The sequence below is a fragment of the Poecilia latipinna genome, unplaced genomic scaffold (genome assembly GCF_001443285.1).
Source record: "Poecilia latipinna isolate Pla-1442-1.1 unplaced genomic scaffold, P_latipinna-1.0 Scaffold3038, whole genome shotgun sequence".
NCBI classification, from domain to species: domain Eukaryota; kingdom Metazoa; phylum Chordata; class Actinopteri; order Cyprinodontiformes; family Poeciliidae; genus Poecilia; species Poecilia latipinna.
In genome coordinates, this window is record NW_015115654.1 from 586 (window position 1) to 20,600 (window position 20,015).

Consider the following 20,015-nt stretch of genomic DNA (forward strand, 5'->3'; position numbering starts at 1 on the left):
TCATGACCCAAAAATCAACTTTGTTTATTCTTTTCTGGTTTGTTATTCTTGCCATTCTTCTGGCTTCGGTATATTCTGCAAAATAGTTTTTCAGTTTTATAGTCATATTTTGTGTGTGTTTTTTTTATTCCCATCTTTGCTAAGAAACATCTAATCTTTAAGAATAAAATTTCTTTTTGTTACTTATGGCTACAGTGAACTACAATTTTTGCAAATGTTAGAGAGTTTCCTAACACATTGTGTTAAAGAGAGAGATGTGCAATGAGACCAATCAGAGCAGGAGATAGTCAGAAGATGTTTGCTGATGATGCACTTTTATTCCTTGGTTTTACACATCAGGACTTGGAATCATCTGGTTTTTACCAGGTTCTAACCTTATTTAAATATAGTCTGAAGCTATATTTTCTTAGTTGTTAAACAAAAGAAACACCTCAATATGAAAAAGCTGTGTGAGAAAAAAACTACATCCCTGCTGCTTCATGTCTTTTAGTGACCTGGTGATGCTAATCACAAGCAGTAATATTAGAGAAGAAATGTTGCTGTCAAGTTATCCTGACCAAAAACAACCAATCAAAGCCTGTAGGAGGGTCTTAGCACTGTCAGTCAACCTCATGTACACGCTGCTCAATATACTAACGGCAGAGAAACAACTCACCATTTATCTGCTGTCATCGGTGGCCATGCTAACTAGCCTTAGCATTCATGGTGGGCTCTACTAGCTACAGAGAGCAAGGTGGGAAAGGAGACTGGGGCATGAGCAGCACCATACACAGGGAGATTGACAGCACTAAGACCCACCTCCTAGCTCCAATTGGTTGTTTTTAGCTGGTGGTGGGAGAAAGCAAAGGAGCTTGAATCTTTTACTCTTTTTTTGGTCTCATACCATACTGTCACGACATGTTGAACAAATATCAACAAATATCTAAAATAATATATTTCTTAGAAAAGTTACAGTCTGCAGCATTATGGACAGTTGCTAATCTCCCTATCGGTGGATGTCCTTCAGCTTCCTCTAACTGTAGACTGTGGAGTTTTCAGAGAAATTACCAGAAATCCATCCATCCATTTTCTGTTTGATGTGTGTATTCTTGTTTCTCAGACTGCATGATGAACATCCACAAGCGATGTGTGGCCAACGTCCCGAGCCTGTGTGGAACGGATCACACGGAAAGGAGAGGACGTATCCACATCTCCGCCCACATCACTGACGACGTTCTTGCCGTCACTAGTGAGTGCTCTCTGTCCATTCATCTCTTCATTTTCACTTTGACACACACACACACACGTTTGTGTGGCTGTCTTTGTGGGGACTTTCCATTGACTTCCATTCATTTCTACAGCCTAAACATTACCTTTTCCCTTTTCCTAACCCCAACCATCAGAAACCTAACCCTAACCCTAACCAAAACTCAATTCACACCTTAGTGTGAATTGAGTTTTGACCTCTGACCCAAAAACAGGGTTTCCCCTTGTGGGGACCAGGCTTCGGTCCCCACAATGTAGAATGTGTCAGGAAAATCGTTCCCACAAGGTATTACAAACAAACAAACACACACACACACACACACACACACACACACACACACACACACACACACACACACAGCCTCTAAGCAAAGCGGTCCATCAGACTAAAACTGAAACTGGAAAGTCCATTTAGTCGTTCAATTATCCAACGATTGACCCACATCTCCAGCAGGATGTGCACAGCCACGTGCCAGATTCCTCTGCCAGACAGCTGGGGATTGATTATGGAAGAGAAACTACACAGGTGTTAAATGTTGTCGGATGCAGAGCTGTTGAGGGCAGACAGACATGGGCAAAACCAATCCAGACTATCCATATTGCATATTGCATATCCATATTCTTTTTCTGTTGAACTTATTTTTCTCTGCTCTCTCCTCATCAGTCAAAGAGGCAAAGAACCTGGTGCCCATGGATCCAAATGGCCTATCAGACCCCTACGTTAAGCTCAAGCTGATTCCCGACCCCAAGAGTGAGAGCAAGCAGAAGACGAAGACCATGAAATGTTGCCTCAACCCCACCTGGAATGAATCCTTCACTTTGTGAGACTTTCTTATTCTCCTCTCTGTACTTAGTGGTTTCAAGTCAACTTGTTCCTTTTCTGGCATTGTTTTTAAAAAACAGGAAAGGTTGGCCTCATTTTTAGTTACGTATGCAAGCCCCCGCCCCGCCCCCTCAACTACCCACCTCCACCCGCTCATTCCCTCCCCGCCCCCCGGTGTTTTTCTGGCTTACTGTAATAACAGAAAAAAAAAGGATTAATTTATGTGCTGAAATAAAGAGAATCAGCATTCACATAAGACCTGCTTTCTGTTGATATCTCTTAGTAAGCTCAAAGAAAGTGACAAGGACCGACGTCTGTCAGTGGAGGTATGGGACTGGGATTTGACCAGCCGGAATGACTTTATGGGATCGCTCTCCTTTGGCATCTCAGAGCTACAGAAACAAGGAATAGATGGATGGTGAGGAGTACAGATTATATTCTGGGCCTTCTGAAACCTTTCCACATTTTGACATATTACATCTGCAGAATTCTGTGTATATTGTTGCTTTTTTACACAAGTGGATAGAATTGTTGGCACTCCTTGGTTAATGAAACCCACAATGGTTACAGAAATAACTTCAATGTGACAGAGGTAATAATGAATAAAAACTATGAAAATGAACAAATGAAAGTCAAACATTGCTTTGCTTTTCAAACATGCTTCAACAAAATTATTAAAAAAAATAAACTCCTGAAACGGATGTGGACAAAAATGATGGTACCCTAAACTTAATATTTTGTTGCTAAGAGGAAAATCTTTTGAGGCAATCAAAAGGTTTTCCTGCAATCACTGCAATCAAACAGTTCATGTAGTTGTCCATGAAACTTCTGCACCTCTCTACAGGCATTTGGCCCACTCCTCATGAGCAAACTGCTCCAGTTGTCTCAGGTTTGAAGCCTTTTCCAGACGGCATGTTTCAGCTCCTTGCAAAGATGCTCAATAGGATTCAGGTCAGGGTTCACTGAAGGCCACTTCAGAAAAGTCCAATGTTTTTCCTCTTAATTTCTCTCTAGAACCCCTTGATAGTCTTGAGATGTCATTATACTCTGCACAGATTCAAGATACCCTGTGCACACATAACGGAGCCCCTTCCATGTTTCACAGTAGTTCTTTTCTTGATATGCTTCATTTTTGTCTCATCTGTTGGTAGGACATTCTCCCACAAGCTTTGTGGTTTGTCAACATGTAGCTTGGCAAATTCCAGTCTGACTTTTTTGTGATTTTTTTTCCAACAATGGTGTTCTCCTCGGTCATCTCCCTTGAAGTCCACTTTGGATCGCACCAACATTGGATGGTGCGATCTGACACTGATGTTCCTTGAGTTTGAAGTTCACCTTTATTGTCTAGCGGTTTTTCTGGGCTCTCTTGTTACTGTTTGTATTAGCCGTCTCTTTGTTTTGCCATCAATTTTCCTCCTGCGGTCACGTCCATTGAGGTTGGCTACAGTCATGTGGATCTTAAATTTCTGAATGATATGAACATCACAGGAACATCAAGCTGCTTGGAGATGGTCTTATAACTTTTACCTTTAACATGCTTGTCTATAATCTTCTTTCTAATCTCCTGAAACAGCTCTTTCCTTCACTTCCTCTGGTCCATGTTCAGTGTGATACACAGCATGTCACCAAATAGCACAGTGACTACCTGTAGCTTTACATATAGGGCCACTGACTGATTACAAGAAACCTGTGATGCTAAGTAATGGACACGCCTTGATTTAACATGGTTCCTTTGGTCACATTATTTTCAGGGGTACCATTAGTGTAGAGTGCAAAAGTATTCGGCCCCTCTGAGCCAATGCTGTATGAGGCCTTGAGCACAATTGATTGAGGGGCTCCTCCTGCTGTTAATGGTGTGTTCACACCAAACGCGTTTTGAGCATCAGGCGCGTCTGGTTTACATTCAAAGTCTATGTGGAGGCGTGTCGAGGGTCGTTCTGGCGCGATTTGAACCGTTTGGAGCATTTGACTCGTCGAGCGCGTCCAACAGGTCCGACGCTCCACATAGACTTAGAATGTAAACCAGACAAGCCTGACGCTCAAAATGCGTTTGGTGTGAACAACAGTATTTCAACATGGATTTAGTGGAATACAGCGGGGGTAGTTTAATTGGCCGACTTTAAAAGCAATCAGTTATAATTGTAAATTACTGAGATACTATACATTTGTGAACAAACAGAGCTCAAACTCAAAAATTAAACTCATAGCATTGTTGCTATGGTAACAAAACAATCCAAGTATGAAGATTGTGCTTTGCACTTCTACAAAGTAAACTTACTAGCTCCTTAAACTATTAAAATTAAATGTTAAACAATTTAAAATAATTTCATTTATCTATGCAAAAACTATTAAATCATATTGAACAACACTGACATTCTGAATAAACAAATTTTAAATTTCTCTATGTGCTTTAAAACATTAAAATTTATGGGGTCCCTGAAGGAGCTACTGACTTAATTTGGATGTAACAAAAGTGAAAATAATTCATGTTTATTTTAATTGTATTTTTTTATTTGTTGGTTTTCAATAGCAACAATCTGTGTGTTTCAATAGCATTTCACTGACCAGTAACATATATAATTACCCAATAATATTTTTACATTTCCTGTCAACTTAAGGTCTTTTAATACAAAAACAAAGTGGGTCGTTGATGGACCGCCTCAGCATCACGACCACCGAGCTTTGTGGGGGAACCCTGAAGGAAGTTGCTCTCAGTATCTTCTTCAGAGGTTTTTATGTTGTTCCCTTCAGATGTTCTTGGTGCTGCGCAACCACAGGTGAGAGGGGAGGAAACTGTCTTCTCAAAGGGTTTGGTTTGGTTGGTTTGACTCGGTGTATTGTAAAACTGAAACTCACAGACCAGACAGGATGTAATGTCCATAACTGAAAAGATCAACAGCTGAAGTGGGAAATGTGTTGTCAGGACAATTATTAATTAAGCTTTTCTTAAATCTCTCCTTTTATTGTTTAAAGAAAATATATAAAAAAATAAAGTTGCTACAAAACATGTAGGAGTCCCAGCAGGAACGTACTCCAGACATATGGAACCAGCATTGAACTTTTCATCTGTATGCAAAACAATAGCCATTGAGAAACATTTGCACTGTATGATGCTGCCTCTCACCATTTCCATTTTGAAACATGGTGGTGGTCACATCATGCTTAGGGAATGCGTTGTTTTTTTAGCAGAAACAAGGAGGATGGATGTAGCTAAATTCAAGGTACTGCTGGAAGGAGACCTGTTACAGGACGTAGAAGACTTTGAGACCAAGATGGAGGTTAGCTTTCCAGCAGGACAGCAATCCTAAACACAGCCAGAGCTCCGGTGGGACGGTTTGGATGAAAGCATATCCATGGTTTCAATGGTCCAGTCAAGTGGCAGATCTAAAACCATAAGAAAACTTAAAAGTTGAATTTCACAGATGATTTCCACCTGATTGTTCTGAGATATTTTCAAAAAAGATGCAGCAAAAATGCTATTTTCTTGACTTGCCAAACCATAGATTGATGATTGAGGTTTTTATGTGAAAATGTGGAAAGGTTCTAGGGTTTGATTATCCTGTAATGTTTAATAAGAAGGACAATAAAGGCAGCGTCTAATGTATGCGTGAATGTCGGACTTCAGGTTTAAACTGCTGTCCCAGGAGGAAGGAGAATACTTCAGTGTTCCTGTCCAGCCAGATGGAGAAGAGGGGAGCGAGTCGATACGACGGCAGATTGATGTAAGATCTGGACAAATAGAAAAGCTAGAACTTTATTGAGCTTGTTTGTTTTTAACTAGGTTTTCTTTCCACTGTTGTTCCAAACTGTCTCCAGAGGGCAAAAATAGGTCCAGGGAAGCCGTCAGACTCGTCCTCGTCCTCGGTTTGTAAGTACGACAGCAACGGCAATCAGGACCGCGTCAAACTCGCAGATTTCAACTTTATCATGGTTCTGGGCAAAGGCAGCTTTGGAAAGGTCAGACTTCTTTTCAGAAGTGGGTTTCTGACTTTATATAAGACAGTGCGAGCTTTAATTTCTGTTGAGTTTAATTTCTATGGACACCCTTCAGGTGATGCTGGCAGAGAGGAAAGGTACAGATGAGTTGTATGCTGTCAAAATCCTAAAGAAGGATGTGGTGATCCAAGATGATGACGTAGAGTGCACCATGGTGGAGAAAAGAGTTCTGGCTCTGTCCGGCAAACCTCCATTCCTCACTCAGCTGCACTCTTGTTTCCAAACCATGGTAAGATGAGTTCTGCCCATCTTCACACTTACCTACTATCAGCTGTTCCTGTTTAAATTGACTCCTCTCACAGGAAAAAGAGGAGTTTATTCCTTTATTCTTTCCTCCTCCATAATTCCCTGTAGGACCGATTGTATTTTGTCATGGAATATATCAACGGAGGAGACCTCATGTATCAGATCCAACAGGTGGGCAAGTTCAAGGAGCCTCATGCTGTGTGAGTATTCATGCTAACACACTGATTACACCTTGAACATTTTGAAATCTGTATGATCATATTTAAGTTTGTGTTCTAAATGAGAAATAGACCTGTGCTGTCATACTTGATGTTAAAGAGTAGAGCTCTGAATTCCCTGCAGGACGTGGGCATCTGCAGGAGCACAGCTGGACTCCATGTTGTGCTCATCTTGCTGGAAAGGTTTAAAAACAGCAGGCAGAATGTGCCACATTGAAATGACAATGCATCTTCATTTTCAGAATCTACTGGTCCCCATCTGGGATAGGCAGGCATTTCAGACCATAAACAGATGTCAGCATATCTGTCCAAACAGAGCACATTGCAGACCAGTGTGTTTGCTGTGAACATTTTGGCCAGGATCACTACGGATTGTTGAACAGAGAAAAATGAAGCAAAGAACCATTTTAGGAAAGAAAAAGTCTGAGCAGAGAAATCTGCTTCAGATGGGAGGGGAGGCAGCACCTGTCCCTCCGTCTGTCTGTCCCTCCGTCTGTCTGTCCCTCCGTCTGTCTGTCCCTCCGTCTGTCTGTCCCTCCGTCTGTCTGTCCCTCCGTCTGTCGTCTGTCCGTCCCCTCACCCAGGGTCTTAACACCCTGGATTTTTTAAAATCATGTAATTTCAACAGATTGACTGTACTTGATGTAGACACACTGACACTTTCAACTTTATGCGCAGAGTACTTAGCAGAGGTAACTAAAATTAATTTTGAAAATCCCTTTTGAATATCATCTCTGACATGGACACTGAACTACCGTGTTTCCCCGAAAGTAAGACAGTGTCTTACTTTCTTTTTATCCCCAAAAGCCCCACTATGTCTTACTTTCAGGGTATGTCTTATATTGGAAAAAAATTGTCGAATTTTTTGTTTTAACCATAATGGAGAGGGGGACGGCACAGGCGTGGGCAGGAGGCGGCGCTCATTTGGATCAGACGGAGGCGGCAGACGCGGTGACGTATGGAGGGGGGGCGGCGCGGAAGCGGGCAGGAGGCGGCGCTCATTTCGATCAGAGGGAGGTGGCAGACGCGGCGACGTATGGAGAGGGGGATGGTGCGGACGTGGGCAGGAGGTGGCGTGCAGCTAGATGAGAGGTGTTTCCCCGAAAAGTAAGACATATATCTTACTTTCGGGGTACGGCTTATATTAGCCGACCCCCCTGAAACCCCCGATACGTCTTACAATCGGGGGTGTCTTACTATTGGGGAAACACGGTACATGCATCTTACTGACCAGGAGCTGATAGTTCCCGGTCAGTGAACTGAAGAGTTATGGACACGACGCTTTGGAGTTCATCTGGTTCCAAAGCACATTCCAAACTTTGGCTGAAGTGGTGCATTTAACAAGGCTACAGTAAATATATAACAGAGAAAACTAAAGAGAACACGGTTATGTTAATCTGTTTATTGTTTCAATGTAGGAGTAGACAGTTTACCTTGTTATAGAAAAAAGAAAGTACCGTATTTTCCACACTATAAGGCGCACCTAAAAACCTTCAGTTTCCTCAAAAGCTGACAGTGCGCCTTATAATCCAGTGCGCCTTATATATGGACCAATATTGAGCCACAACAGGTCTAGCAACTACAGTAAGCAGCAGCCGACTTCATTTTCGCCCGTAGAAGAAGAAGCACGCGGTGCATGCTGGGATAGCTGTCAGAATGCTGGTTTGTAATCTATTAATAAAGTTTGACTGACCTATCTACCTACCGACCATCTAGAATCAGGTCGTCTGCAGGTCATTTAGCACCACGTTCTCCATGAACATGCTGTGCGCGAACTGAGAAGGGTGACCATCGTCCGGCCACGCCCCGGCCCAGTCGCAGAAGGGTCTCCTCGCTGACCGTAGTCGGACTGTTTTGTTGACATTCTTTATGTCAACAAAGTAGCTTTAGACATTCATCCTTTAGTGCAGCTCCATCTAGTGGATGCATAATGTAACTCCAGCCTCTACTGTAGCATCTATTCTATGCGCCTTATAATCCGGTGCGCCTTATAGTGCGGAAAATACCGTAATGACTTAGTTAGACTGCAATGGTCTGGTGACCTGTCCAGGGTGACCCCACCTTTCACCCATTACTTGTTGGAGATTGGCACCATCACCCCTCGCAGCCCCACTGGGGTATAAGCATGTAAGATGATGGACGGACTTAATTATACTGTAACAAAAGCACTGTGCTACACAACTAAATGTGCATGTTGCTCCACCCTGCTCCACTCGAGCTATCGAGATAAAATCCTACCAATCAATCAGATTTGCACTTGCCACATCCTGCCTTAAAACAAAAGACGAAATGGAACTGGAAGATGTTAAAGGAAAGCTGGAAGAAGTTGCACTGCTGACTCAAATGGTGCTCTATAAACGAAAGCAGTAAAATCTTAATTACCGTAAAATAATATGTTGGTTTACTTCAGGTTCGAGCCTCTCAAATAGCCTTTTGGCTAACTCTGGCACGTTTACAAAAATGTTAATATGCATTGTCCCTATGCTACCGAATAAATTACATTAAATCCATCCGTCCATTCTGCCCATTCTGTGTTCTAAAGGACGAACACAGAATCATTTGTCTTTCCATAGTTCTTCTCGTCTGTCCATTTGTCCGTCCATCTAATCTGTCCATCCGTTCTTCATATCCTTCCATCCAGTCCATCTGTCTGGTCATCGACACACTCCATTCCTCTGACCAATCTGTCCACATTTTATTTATTGTAAGCTATAATAGCTTCATATTTACTAAATGCACAGTTTTGTTCATCTGTGGCTTTTTTCATCACCTTCAAATAATCTTTCAATGTTGTAAAATATGCAATTTATGCAACATGTAGTCTTGCAGTAAAATGTTATTTTATTAGTAGAAAACAGCAGTTATCTGCTAAGCTACTAGAACAGCTGTAAAAACCCTGCCACAGTCACTGCAAGCACATTTCTCAGAACACTGTTTTAACCAAACACATCTGTTTTGTGAAAAACTAGTCAGTTGCATCTCACAAAAAATAGCATATTGTCCACTGGACTAAATGTACCATCACTATTTAAATATGAAGTGGTGTTCTGCGTTTCAGGTTCTATGCAGCAGAAATTGCCATTGGCCTCTTCTTCCTTCACTCCAAAGGCATTGTGTATCGGTGAGCCTGGTTTTGAATCCTTCCCACTCATCAGGTTTTTGTATTTTGTAATTGAACAGTTGTAAGTAATGGGTTGGTTGGGGGTATTTGTACATGTTTACAGAGACCTGAAGCTGGACAACGTGATGTTGGACTCTGAAGGCCACATAAAGATTGCAGACTTTGGCATGTGCAAAGAAAACATGTTTGATGGCCATACAACAAAGACGTTTTGTGGGACACCAGACTACATTGCTCCAGAGGTGTGTTCATGTGTTTTCCTCTCGTCAACTGATACATTTGATCAATTGTTACAAATCTGCAACAACTGATTAACATGTTTTTCTTCCCAACAGATCATTGCTTATCAGCCTTATGGGAAGTCTGTGGACTGGTGGGCTTTTGGAGTACTGCTTTATGAAATGCTTGCTGGACAGGTTTGTGCATCACTTTTAAACAACATTGCTATTAATAACCAGGAGTCGCTACTAAAGGAAAGAAAACGAAACTCACATGAAATGATTTAAATTTTAATTCAGCAGTGAACGTTGTCCTGGGGAATTCAGTGTTTTAGGTTTTGTAGATGTATCAGCAGCCTTTGATGCCATCAGTAACAGAACAATCAGACTTCATAGGCAGGAATCTCTACATCTGTTTTATAGCGGCACAAATTTTACCTACACATAAGCTTCAGTGGCTGTATGAACTAAATCCTGTCAGTTTCTATTGCTCTAATATAATATCTTGGAACCTCAAGTCTGTTTTATGGCCACATCCTTTGCAACATAGTTAGCAGATTTTTGAAAGATCGTTAATGCATTTCATAAAATCTACAATTACTTTTATAAAGCTGGCATTCAGCTATATTGTTCCTTCAAGAAATCCTACGTTTTTCAAACTGTCTGAATGGCTAAAGGAAATTATAAACTGTTGTAAAAAAAAAACAGTGGCGCAGTTGGTAGAGCTGCTGCCTTGCAGCAAGAAGGTTCTGGGTTCGATTCCCGGCCCGGGGTCTTTCTGCATGGAGTCTGCATGTTCTTCCTGTGCATGCGTGGGTTTTCTCTGGGTACTCTGGTTTCCTCCCACAGTCCAAAAACATGACTGTCAGGTTAATTGGTCTCCCCGTTTTCATCATTTGAGAAATATTATCAAAGTTCAGTGTTGAGATGATTATTCATGCTTTGTTTTTCTCTTGTCTAGACTTTTGTAACACACTTTTTAGCAACAACAAAAAATTCCTTTGGTCAACTTGATAAAAAAACACTTTACATCTACACTCATGTTTTAATTTATTTCAATTGGTTGCTCTTTCATTTTAGTATGGAATTGTTAAAGCCACATACTGCCACTACTTCAAATATTCCCAAGGATCAGATGAACTCACTCCTTACAAACTGTTGCACTTCAGCTGTGGAACAAACTTTCCTTGTTTCTCTGCCGTCTTGAGCATCCTGACTCTCACAAAAAGCAGCTGAAGACATTTGTATTCTAATATGCCTTTTCATCATTTCATATCTGCATTTAAGTGTATCATGTTCTTTGTCATATGCCACATTGTGATCTAGTAATACAAACAGAAATTTTAGGTGCATTGCTGTTAAGAAGTGAAAATTAACTTATTCAAATTTTAATCAAAGTTAAAATATTGGAAACAATAATTAAAAAATGTGTATTTTGTTAATCTGCAGCCTCCATTTGATGGTGAAGATGAAGATGAGTTGTTCCAGTCAATCATGGAGCATCATGTCTCTTATCCTAAATCCATGTCCAAAGAAGCTGTTGCTATCTGCAAGGGGGTGAGAACACATTGCACATACACTGTCTTTCATCAAATTCATACATATATATATATATATATATATATATATATATATATATATATATATATATATATATATATATATATATATATATATATATATATAATTGTATATTTGTATATTTTTAGCTGATGACCAAACACCCAGGGAAGCGTCTTGGCTGTGGCCCAGAGGGAGAAAGGGACATCAAGGAACACGCCTTCTTCCGCTATATTGACTGGGAAAAGCTGGAGGGTAAGGAGGTCCAGCCTCCTTTCAAACCAAAAGCGGTGAGTGTTTTCCCTCATGCACACTTTCCACCTAATAATGGTATCCAGTCCCTAAAGTTTGCTTTAGAAATGATCCATGATAAAACAAAGTGAGTTGTATTCTTAGTCTTGCCTATGAGGTAAGTTATACAGTGACTTGTGAAAGGATTCATACCCCTTGAACTTTTCCATATTTTGTCACATTACAACCAATCATAAATAGATTTTATTGCAATTTAATGTGAAAGACCATCACAAAGTGGTATACAGTTGTGAAGTAGAAAGAAAATTATAGATGATTCAAAATATGTTTTACAACTAAAAAACTGAAGAGTGGGCAAAAGTATTCAGGCCCCCTCAGTCAACAGTTTGTGGATCCACCTTTTGCTGCAATTGACATGACGCTGGCCCCGCCCCCATGCGGAAATAGAGCTGTCCTCTGACAAGCACACTGTGATTAAGGCAGACTAAAGGACCTCAATGCGTTACCCCAGACATTTTTTGAGTCATTTTTGCCTCATAAACCAACACTGAGGCAGAGAAATTCTCTAACTAGTCCTACGTCAGGTCTAATAAGGTTATTAGCGGGAAATAATGGAGAAATCAACAATAAAACCCAAGAGGAAAAATGAGGGACAAAAAAGTCTGGTTGGATTCACGTGTGAACGCTGTGGGATGCACTTTGCATGTACAAAATGGGTGAGTAATGACTTAAATAATACCGGCTTGTGAAAATCTGCCTTCAGGAAAATGCTTAAAATAAATAGTAGCATAAAAAGGTGTTTAAATGTCAGTATAGCAGTGCTGCTACACACCAGTAGCTGTGTAGATTTCAGCTACCGTTGGAATCTATGCATAAAATCCAGCATAACAACCTTCATTTATTGATCTGGAAATGATTAGAAGTTTAGCATTGTTATTTTAATCAGACTGAGTTGTGTTTATTTGATGCATAGTCGTCAGTCGTGAGTCCTGAGCACGGAGCCCTTAAGCCATTAAGGGTAATATATTAGTTAGTAATTAAGTTAAAACATTCATGACGAAGGGGATACCTAAGTGTAGTTTTCTGTCTTCGCTATGTGCCTAATTTACCTCTTCAGTGCTTGACTTGTCTGTCAGTAAGTGTCGTTATGACATAAAAGTGGGATGTTTACTACCAGTTACCTCCCTGGTGCTGACTAACTTGGTAGTTTCCGTCCATCAGTTTCATTCAACTGGACGTGAGGTGGGCTGCAGTCCATGATCCATTTTTTGCATTATTCCAGACTTCTTTTTGGTTTTGGAAATGTAATAAATTGTTTTCCGCCCTTTCCACCTGCTGGGTAACGGCTGTCGGGATCGCATATTACCCACTGACAACTGGGAGGGTGATTATTATTTTCCTGAAAACCTCTCTGACCCCAGCATGTTTTAAATACTGTCAATACTGTCGTAGGTCAGTTCCTCTAGATAAGGGGCATGTACTTGCAACGCTGATTGGTCAGTTGCTGATAAGTGCCCTGAAAAGATTGGGGGAACATTAGTCTATGTCAGCATGGGGGCGGAGCCGGCATCATGTCAATTCCAGCTTAAAGTCTTTCAGGGTTTGTCTACCACAGCTTTGATCATCTTGTGACTGAAATTTTTGCTCATTATTCTTCTGCAAAATTCTAATTCAGAAATACATAATTGATCCCAAAGTAAAACATCTCATTCTCAGTCAGATTAGATGCAGAGCATTTGTAAACAGCAGGTTTCAGATCTTACCACAGATTCTGGGTGGGTTTAGGTCTGGACTTTGATTGGGCCATTCTACCACGTGAATATGATTTGTTTTAAACCATTCCATTGCAGCCCTGGCTCTGTCACAGAACAGCTGGATTTCATCTGACATTACATTACACACAGCTGGACTCTGTTTAATCATTAGCAGTCAACAGGTAACTTCTGAAGGCAGTTGGTTGAACTCAGAGAAAAGGGGTCTTGAATACTTTAGCACACTGCACTTTCATTTTCTATTGGTAAAAAATGTTTTAAATCATGTAGGTTTTTTTTCTACTTCACAATTGTGTACCACTTTGTGTTGGTTTTCATATAAAATTCCAATGAAATAAGTTTGTGGTTTTAATGTGTCAAATATGGAAAAAATAAATTGGTATGAATACTTTTGTGAGCCACTGTAGATATGAAAAAAAATCCCCCATCACCAGAACACAACCATCTGCTACCATTGGTCACTACTCTGACAACTTGTTAGTGTAGTCACCAATGATGAACCTGTATGCCCACTGCTTTCATTTAGACCAATGAAATTCCACAGTTTTTGCTGTGAGTGATTTGATTGGTTGATACCATATTTTAGTTGTATTTCTCTTTTTTCTCTTTTTGTCTTTTGTTGTTTTCTTTCCCTCACCCTTCATGAAACTCAATCCATTCCTCCATCTCTCCTCTCCACGGCAGTGTGGGCGTGATGCAGAGAACTTTGATCGCTTTTTCACACGCAACCTCCCTGAGCTGACCCCCCCAGATCAGGAGCTAATATCCAACCTGGACCAGGAAGAATTCCAAGGCTTCTCATATGTTAACCCTGAGTACAACCACCCAGCTCAATGACCATGTAACATTTCTCCTGGCTTTAATAGAAATCACCCATACTTCATAAACATACTTTAAAAGAAAAACCAAACAAGAAATTATTCTGATGATGTCATATTTGGGTTGCATCCAGCAATTTTTAACTTTTTAAGACCTGACGTTACACATTAGCACTTTTTCTGGCTCAGGTCTAAAAGGTTTAAAGACGTTTGAGTATTTGGGAAAGATATTTATTTAGTTTGTTCCAAAAGTGTGAAAACTATTCAACCGGTTTGTTAGAGAGGAAGCTGAAGGTGTTAGCTCATCTTAGCCTCTAGCTAAAATCTGAGAAGCATCTGGAAACTGATACCTTTCCTTTGCCCCTGGAAACCACTGTTATACCTAAATATTCAACTAAACATACTACACATCTTGTTCAACAGTGATTGTTTAATTTTATAAACAATAAAAATATAACAGAGCAATAAAATCAAAAAGAGAAAAGTAACATTATCCTAAACTGGTTCTTCAATGATGCAGTTAAACATGATAGTTTAGTTTAGCACAGCAAAAAACTCAGAAGCAGCTTGAAGATAAATTACCTTTTTTTTAGAAAGCATCAATGAAACCTTTTGCCTGAAACAATCTTGTTGTTGGCTTATATTGGCTTAATGTAACATAAAGACAAAAACTGTCTGAAACCTGGTTCCCTAACTATTTTTACAACTTACTTTGAGAACATCATAAAAACTGTTTACATTGTCAGGTTTTATTTTTAAATGCCATATAAATGTATAAGTGTTCGTTAAATGCCTTAATCATGGTTAAAAGAAAAATTGTAGTTAGCTTAAATTAGCATTGAGACTGTTATTAATGGACTTTGTTGAAAATTATTTTAAAAACTTGACAGACTAAAACAAAAAAAATTGCTAACTTGTCTTAACAGATTCTATTAAAACGAATTGTTTTTCATATTTGCCACTCGTCTGTATTTTCTTCTATAGTATACGTTTTTAAATTGACAGTAAAATATTTAGTATTTGCCTGCTTCAAATCCTGATGGGGTCAGAGGTGTGATAAAATAATTTTTCAGCTAGATCAAATGTGGAAATCTTTTCTTTTGCTGGATTCACGTTATTATCACGTTATGTTTATGCTAAAATCGTCCAAAGTGTAGTGTAGTTGAGGCTTTACACAAAGCTTAGTGAACTTGGATGCCCACCAGCAGTTCTATGCCACCATAACATTTGTTGACATGACTCAATGGTGGCTAGTTAAATTGACGCAGAAGAAGCAGTGCGATAAGCCCTGATGTTTTCTCTCATCAGTTTGTTAGAAAATTTATTAAATGTTTAATGTTACTAAATAATTTTGTCTCTTTGTGAGCACAGTGGATCCAGGGGAAACTGAAAGGCATTTTTTCTGTAGCTTCTAGACTGCATTCTAACCAAACTTTATTACCTTCAGTCTCCATCTCGATACCAAGCAAGACTGTTGGCTTTTGAAAAGAAAGCAAACAAATGCATCTCCAAAATGGCAGATTTTTAAATATTATTTAGATAGAAATGGAAATATATGCACAACTGAAAGCAACCCGCCCACATAATTACTTATTCATGATCCAAGATAACAGGCCAGCATGTTTTCCAGTAGCGACTCTGTTCTGGGACCACTGTAGTTTAGCTTGTAACTGCTGCTCTTGTGTTGCCTCTACTGGCTGTATTTTTATCTTCAGTGCAGAAATGTTGCTTCCATCTAAATGCCTCACATCAGCAGGCTGCTGGATGCAGAGTCCAACCTGAACATACTCTGTCTCTGTGTCGCCTTCCCTGTAACCTGCATATTGATTAGGACAACCAATCATTGATGTTGATGAGTGTACTATGATCACATGTTGGCAATTCATATAATGTAAATGAACTGACCACTTGCTTTGCTGTAATTGTTCAAATACTAGTTTCCTAATGTTGGCTTTATTTTTGTCTGTAGGATCAAATATTATTACACTTTCTGTTTGATGTTGTGGTGAATGTACCTCCATTATTTTTTGCTGATTTATGATCCTTGTGCACAAAAGCAGGAAGAATTGCAGATTTTTTTGTTTGCTTTCATTGACGGGTCTTTGCTTTTCTCTGGAGACAAGTTTTCCGTGTTGCACTGTGTTTTCATTAATGGAGGGCATATCTTGTAAACAATTGTTTTTTCAAAATTTACATGATGTAGACATTTAGACTTTTGTGAAGTTATTTTATCCTCCAGAAACAGGATTTCCAGAAGTGCCAAAATAAGGTTAAGAATCATAAAGTTGTAGAAAAATACTTCTAACAGCTGTGGAAAAGAGCAGCCGTCATGTGCCATTTTGCAATACAGGTGTAATTATCATGACATGCATTACAGTCTATCTTAACTGTTGACCAACATTATTATGTCCCTTCAAAGTCCTTTTCATATAAAAGATGAAATGTCAAAGTTGTTTCATAATTTTGTAACTGTGTAGCGATACAAAGTAGTAACAATGTGTCAAATCTTGTTTTTGAGCTTGTGTCACATAACAAGGTGGCAGGAAGGTAACATCAAAGACACCGGCTTCTAAAAATCTTTGATTCTACCAGATGAGAACCATGAGCACCAATGGTGATTATGGTAACTGTGAACAACCAAGTTTGAGAAAACTCCAGAGAAATAATATATATAAAAATACAATTTCTATATCAGAGAAATATTTGAATGTGATTTCTGGGTGGGAGAGATGCTATTGTTGATTGTGTAATTTCCTCGTATGACTGGAAACTCATAATATACTCACTGGTGCCTGCCAGACGACTACTTCTGTGTTTGCCTTCTTACTGTTGCCACAACACATCTGATCGTTTGTTGAACTCCTTTTTGTGTACAGAGTTGTTTCTTGGAGAGAGTGATATCTAGAAAATTATTGCAGCACCAGATTTATAGCCATCTTTTTTTTTAGATAAAAATAGTGGTTAAAGCTGCTGCAACCAAGAGTATTACTGTAGCTACAGAACTATGCATAGTTATTTATCTGTTAACAATAATTCTGTTAAGTCAGTTACAGACTAAACTTTGCAAAAAACGGGTAAAAAATTGTCGGTCATATTTTTCTGTTGTAACAATGCTTCTTAGTAATAAATCTTATGCTGCTGGAAAGCCTTTTGAATTCCCTTTAACTGGTGCCACATTTGTAGAAACTTGCCAAATCTTTTTGGTGGAGGGATGTGTTGATGATGGTATACTCCTGTAAAAATGAGTCTTGTCGTCACTCGAGGCAGTCTCACCAGAGAGATATAAAGATTCTAGATCTTCAGTCTTAGGAGTTGATTTCTGTCTTCAAAGACATCAATGCTGAACTTCAGATTGGATCATCACAGAGCGCCTGGAGGATTTGAGAGTAGAGAGGCTGCTTTTATGTCATGGCATGGACCGTCTCTTGTCATGACCCCGAACCCCAATGAACACTTATGGGAACAGCTTGGGTGACTGCTTTGGTCACCAGAACAAACGTCGGTTTGTTTTAGTGACCAAAGCAGTCACATTGGCTGACCTCTGAGAAATGGTGGTTAACAATGTGATGCCATTCCACATCAGTGTGTGACCAGCACTGGGAGGATACTCAATTCACATTCAAAAATACATCATTTGATTCCAAAGGAAAATTAAATGTTGTTGTAACTTCACAGAGTTATTGCAGATGGTGATGGCTGTTGGCAGGAAAGACCTCCTGTAGTGGTCTGTATTACAGCAATTCTGAAGAAGCCTCTGACTGAAGATACTCTGTTTTCCCAAGACAGTCTCATGAAGAGGATGGGGAGGGTTGTCCATAATTTTCTTGATTTTATGACGATTCCTTCTTCACATCTCATCTCTAGAGGTTCCACAGTCGTCCCCAGAGCAGAATCAGCCATTTTTTCAGGCTGTTGAGCGTTTTTAGGTCCCTGGCTCTGATGCTGATTGATGAAAAGATGATGCTCTCAACAACAGACTTATAGAAGATCTGAAGCATCTGGCTGCAAACCTTGAGGGATCTTAGCTTCCTCAAGAAGTCCAGTCTGCTCTGTTGCTTCTTATAGACGCTTCACTGTTGTGTCTCCAGTCCAGTCTGTTGTCCAGATGAACACAGAGGTATTTATATTCCTTAACCACCTCCAGTTCTTTTCCCATGATGGAAACAGGATTTGATCTAACCCTGTTCCTCCTGAAATCTACAATCATCTCCTTTGTTTTATTCACGATTAAGATGAGATGATTGTTCCCACACCTTAACACAAAGCGGTCCACCAGCTCTCTGGACTCAGCCTCTTGTCCATCTCTGATAAACCTGACAACTGCAGAGTCAATTGTGTATTTCTGTAGACGACAGAAGTCAGACTTGTGCTGGACGTCTGAAGTGTACAGAGAGAAAAGGAATGGTGAGAGTACAGTGCCCTGTGGTGCTCCTGTGTTGCTGACCACCTGGTTAGACACAAAGTCTTTCAGTCTGTTTGTGAGGTAGTCATAGATCCTGGTAATTGTTGAGGCCTCCACCTTTGTCTTCTGGAGTTTCTCACAGAGTAGATCAGGCTGAATTGTGTTAAATGCACAAAAGAAATCACAAACATGATCCTCACAGTGCTGCTTGCTTTGTCCAGATGACAGCGGGTTTGTTGAAGTACGTGTAAAATGGCAACATCAACCAATCAAATTTTATTTGTATAGCACATTTCAACAGCAAGGCATTTCTAAGTGCTTTACATAATTAAAATAAAAACAGCATGTGACATTGAATAGAAAGTGAGAAAGAGAAAGACATTTTGAAAGAGATTAATAAAGATAAAAACATTAAAACTCCTTTTAGGACTTCAGTTAAATGTCGTTCAACTCATATCAACTCCAACCCCACGACAAAAAGCAAACTGCAAGGGCTCTTGATATGATGTGAAATGTTGTCATGATATGGGATGTCATAGCAACAGGTGTCTCAACTGAACCTGTTGAAGAATGTGTTCTGCTCATTTGCTCTGTCCAGACTTCCATTTTTCTGATCCTCCTTTTGCTTGAAGATGCTAGAGTTTTGTGTGTGCATGGTTCTCCTATGTACTGAGGCAGCCTTGGTTTGATTAAAATTACTACATTTCCATGATTTCTTCTTTCCCCAATTATCTATACCAATAAGTGACACCAAGCAAGAAGATTTAGTGAGTTTTAACATTGGTGCTTAACCAACCAATGCATTTTCCTTAACAATACAGACCATTTAAGGCACAGGTGTCAAACTCCAGTCCTCTGCTGTCCTGCAGTTTTAGATGTGCCACAGGTACTAAACACTGAAATGAAATGGCTTAATTACCTCCTCCTTGTGTAGATATGTTCCATGTAGATATGTTCTCTTGCTAATGACCTAATTATTGTATTCAGGTGTGGTGCAGCAGAGGCACATCTAAAAGTTGCAGGACAGTGGCCCTTGACTGGAGTTTGACACCCCGTCTACATAAACAGACTTGAGAAAAGGAGAAATATTTATTGCCAAGAAGCAATGTTACAGCAGAGCAATAATTGTCCAAACACAAACTTCCTAAAGCAACAATGACTAAAACCTGGATCACAGTAGATGATGGGGCTAGTGACTCATGTGTTGCTCATTTTATTGTGATTGTTCTTCCTAGAATAGTGTTTCTCAGTTCCGGTCCCTGAGGAGCTGCAAATTTTGGCGTTTCTGTTCTAGAACACCAGATTGAAATGATTGCATGATCTCCTCTACATGTCATCAAGTGG

General features: G+C 39.8%; 1 protein-coding gene across 2 annotated transcripts in view; it reads left to right on the forward strand.

Moving 5' to 3' along the window:
• The first annotated feature begins 1,071 nt into the window (after nt 1-1,071).
• LOC106939953 (protein kinase C beta type) overlaps nt 1,072-20,015 on the forward strand; it is a 33,488-nt gene continuing 14,544 nt past the window's right edge. Inside the window, exons 1-13 of one of the 2 annotated variants that reach the window (XM_015022535.1) lie at nt 1,072-1,228; nt 1,910-2,066; nt 2,352-2,486; nt 5,694-5,790; nt 5,885-6,025; nt 6,120-6,293; nt 6,419-6,510; nt 9,587-9,649; nt 9,753-9,891; nt 9,985-10,065; nt 11,317-11,424; nt 11,577-11,717; nt 14,136-17,075. In XM_015022535.1, coding sequence (XP_014878021.1) covers nt 1,105-1,228; nt 1,910-2,066; nt 2,352-2,486; nt 5,694-5,790; nt 5,885-6,025; nt 6,120-6,293; nt 6,419-6,510; nt 9,587-9,649; nt 9,753-9,891; nt 9,985-10,065; nt 11,317-11,424; nt 11,577-11,717; nt 14,136-14,288 — 1,605 coding nt within the window. In that variant the 5' untranslated portion in view covers nt 1,072-1,104 and the 3' untranslated portion in view covers nt 14,289-17,075. Of the gene's footprint in view, nt 1,229-1,909; nt 2,067-2,351; nt 2,487-5,693; nt 5,791-5,884; nt 6,026-6,119; nt 6,294-6,418; nt 6,511-9,586; nt 9,650-9,752; nt 9,892-9,984; nt 10,066-11,316; nt 11,425-11,576; nt 11,718-14,135; nt 17,076-20,015 lie in introns of those variants that run through there. The other variant, XM_015022536.1, reaches the window with a different exon arrangement.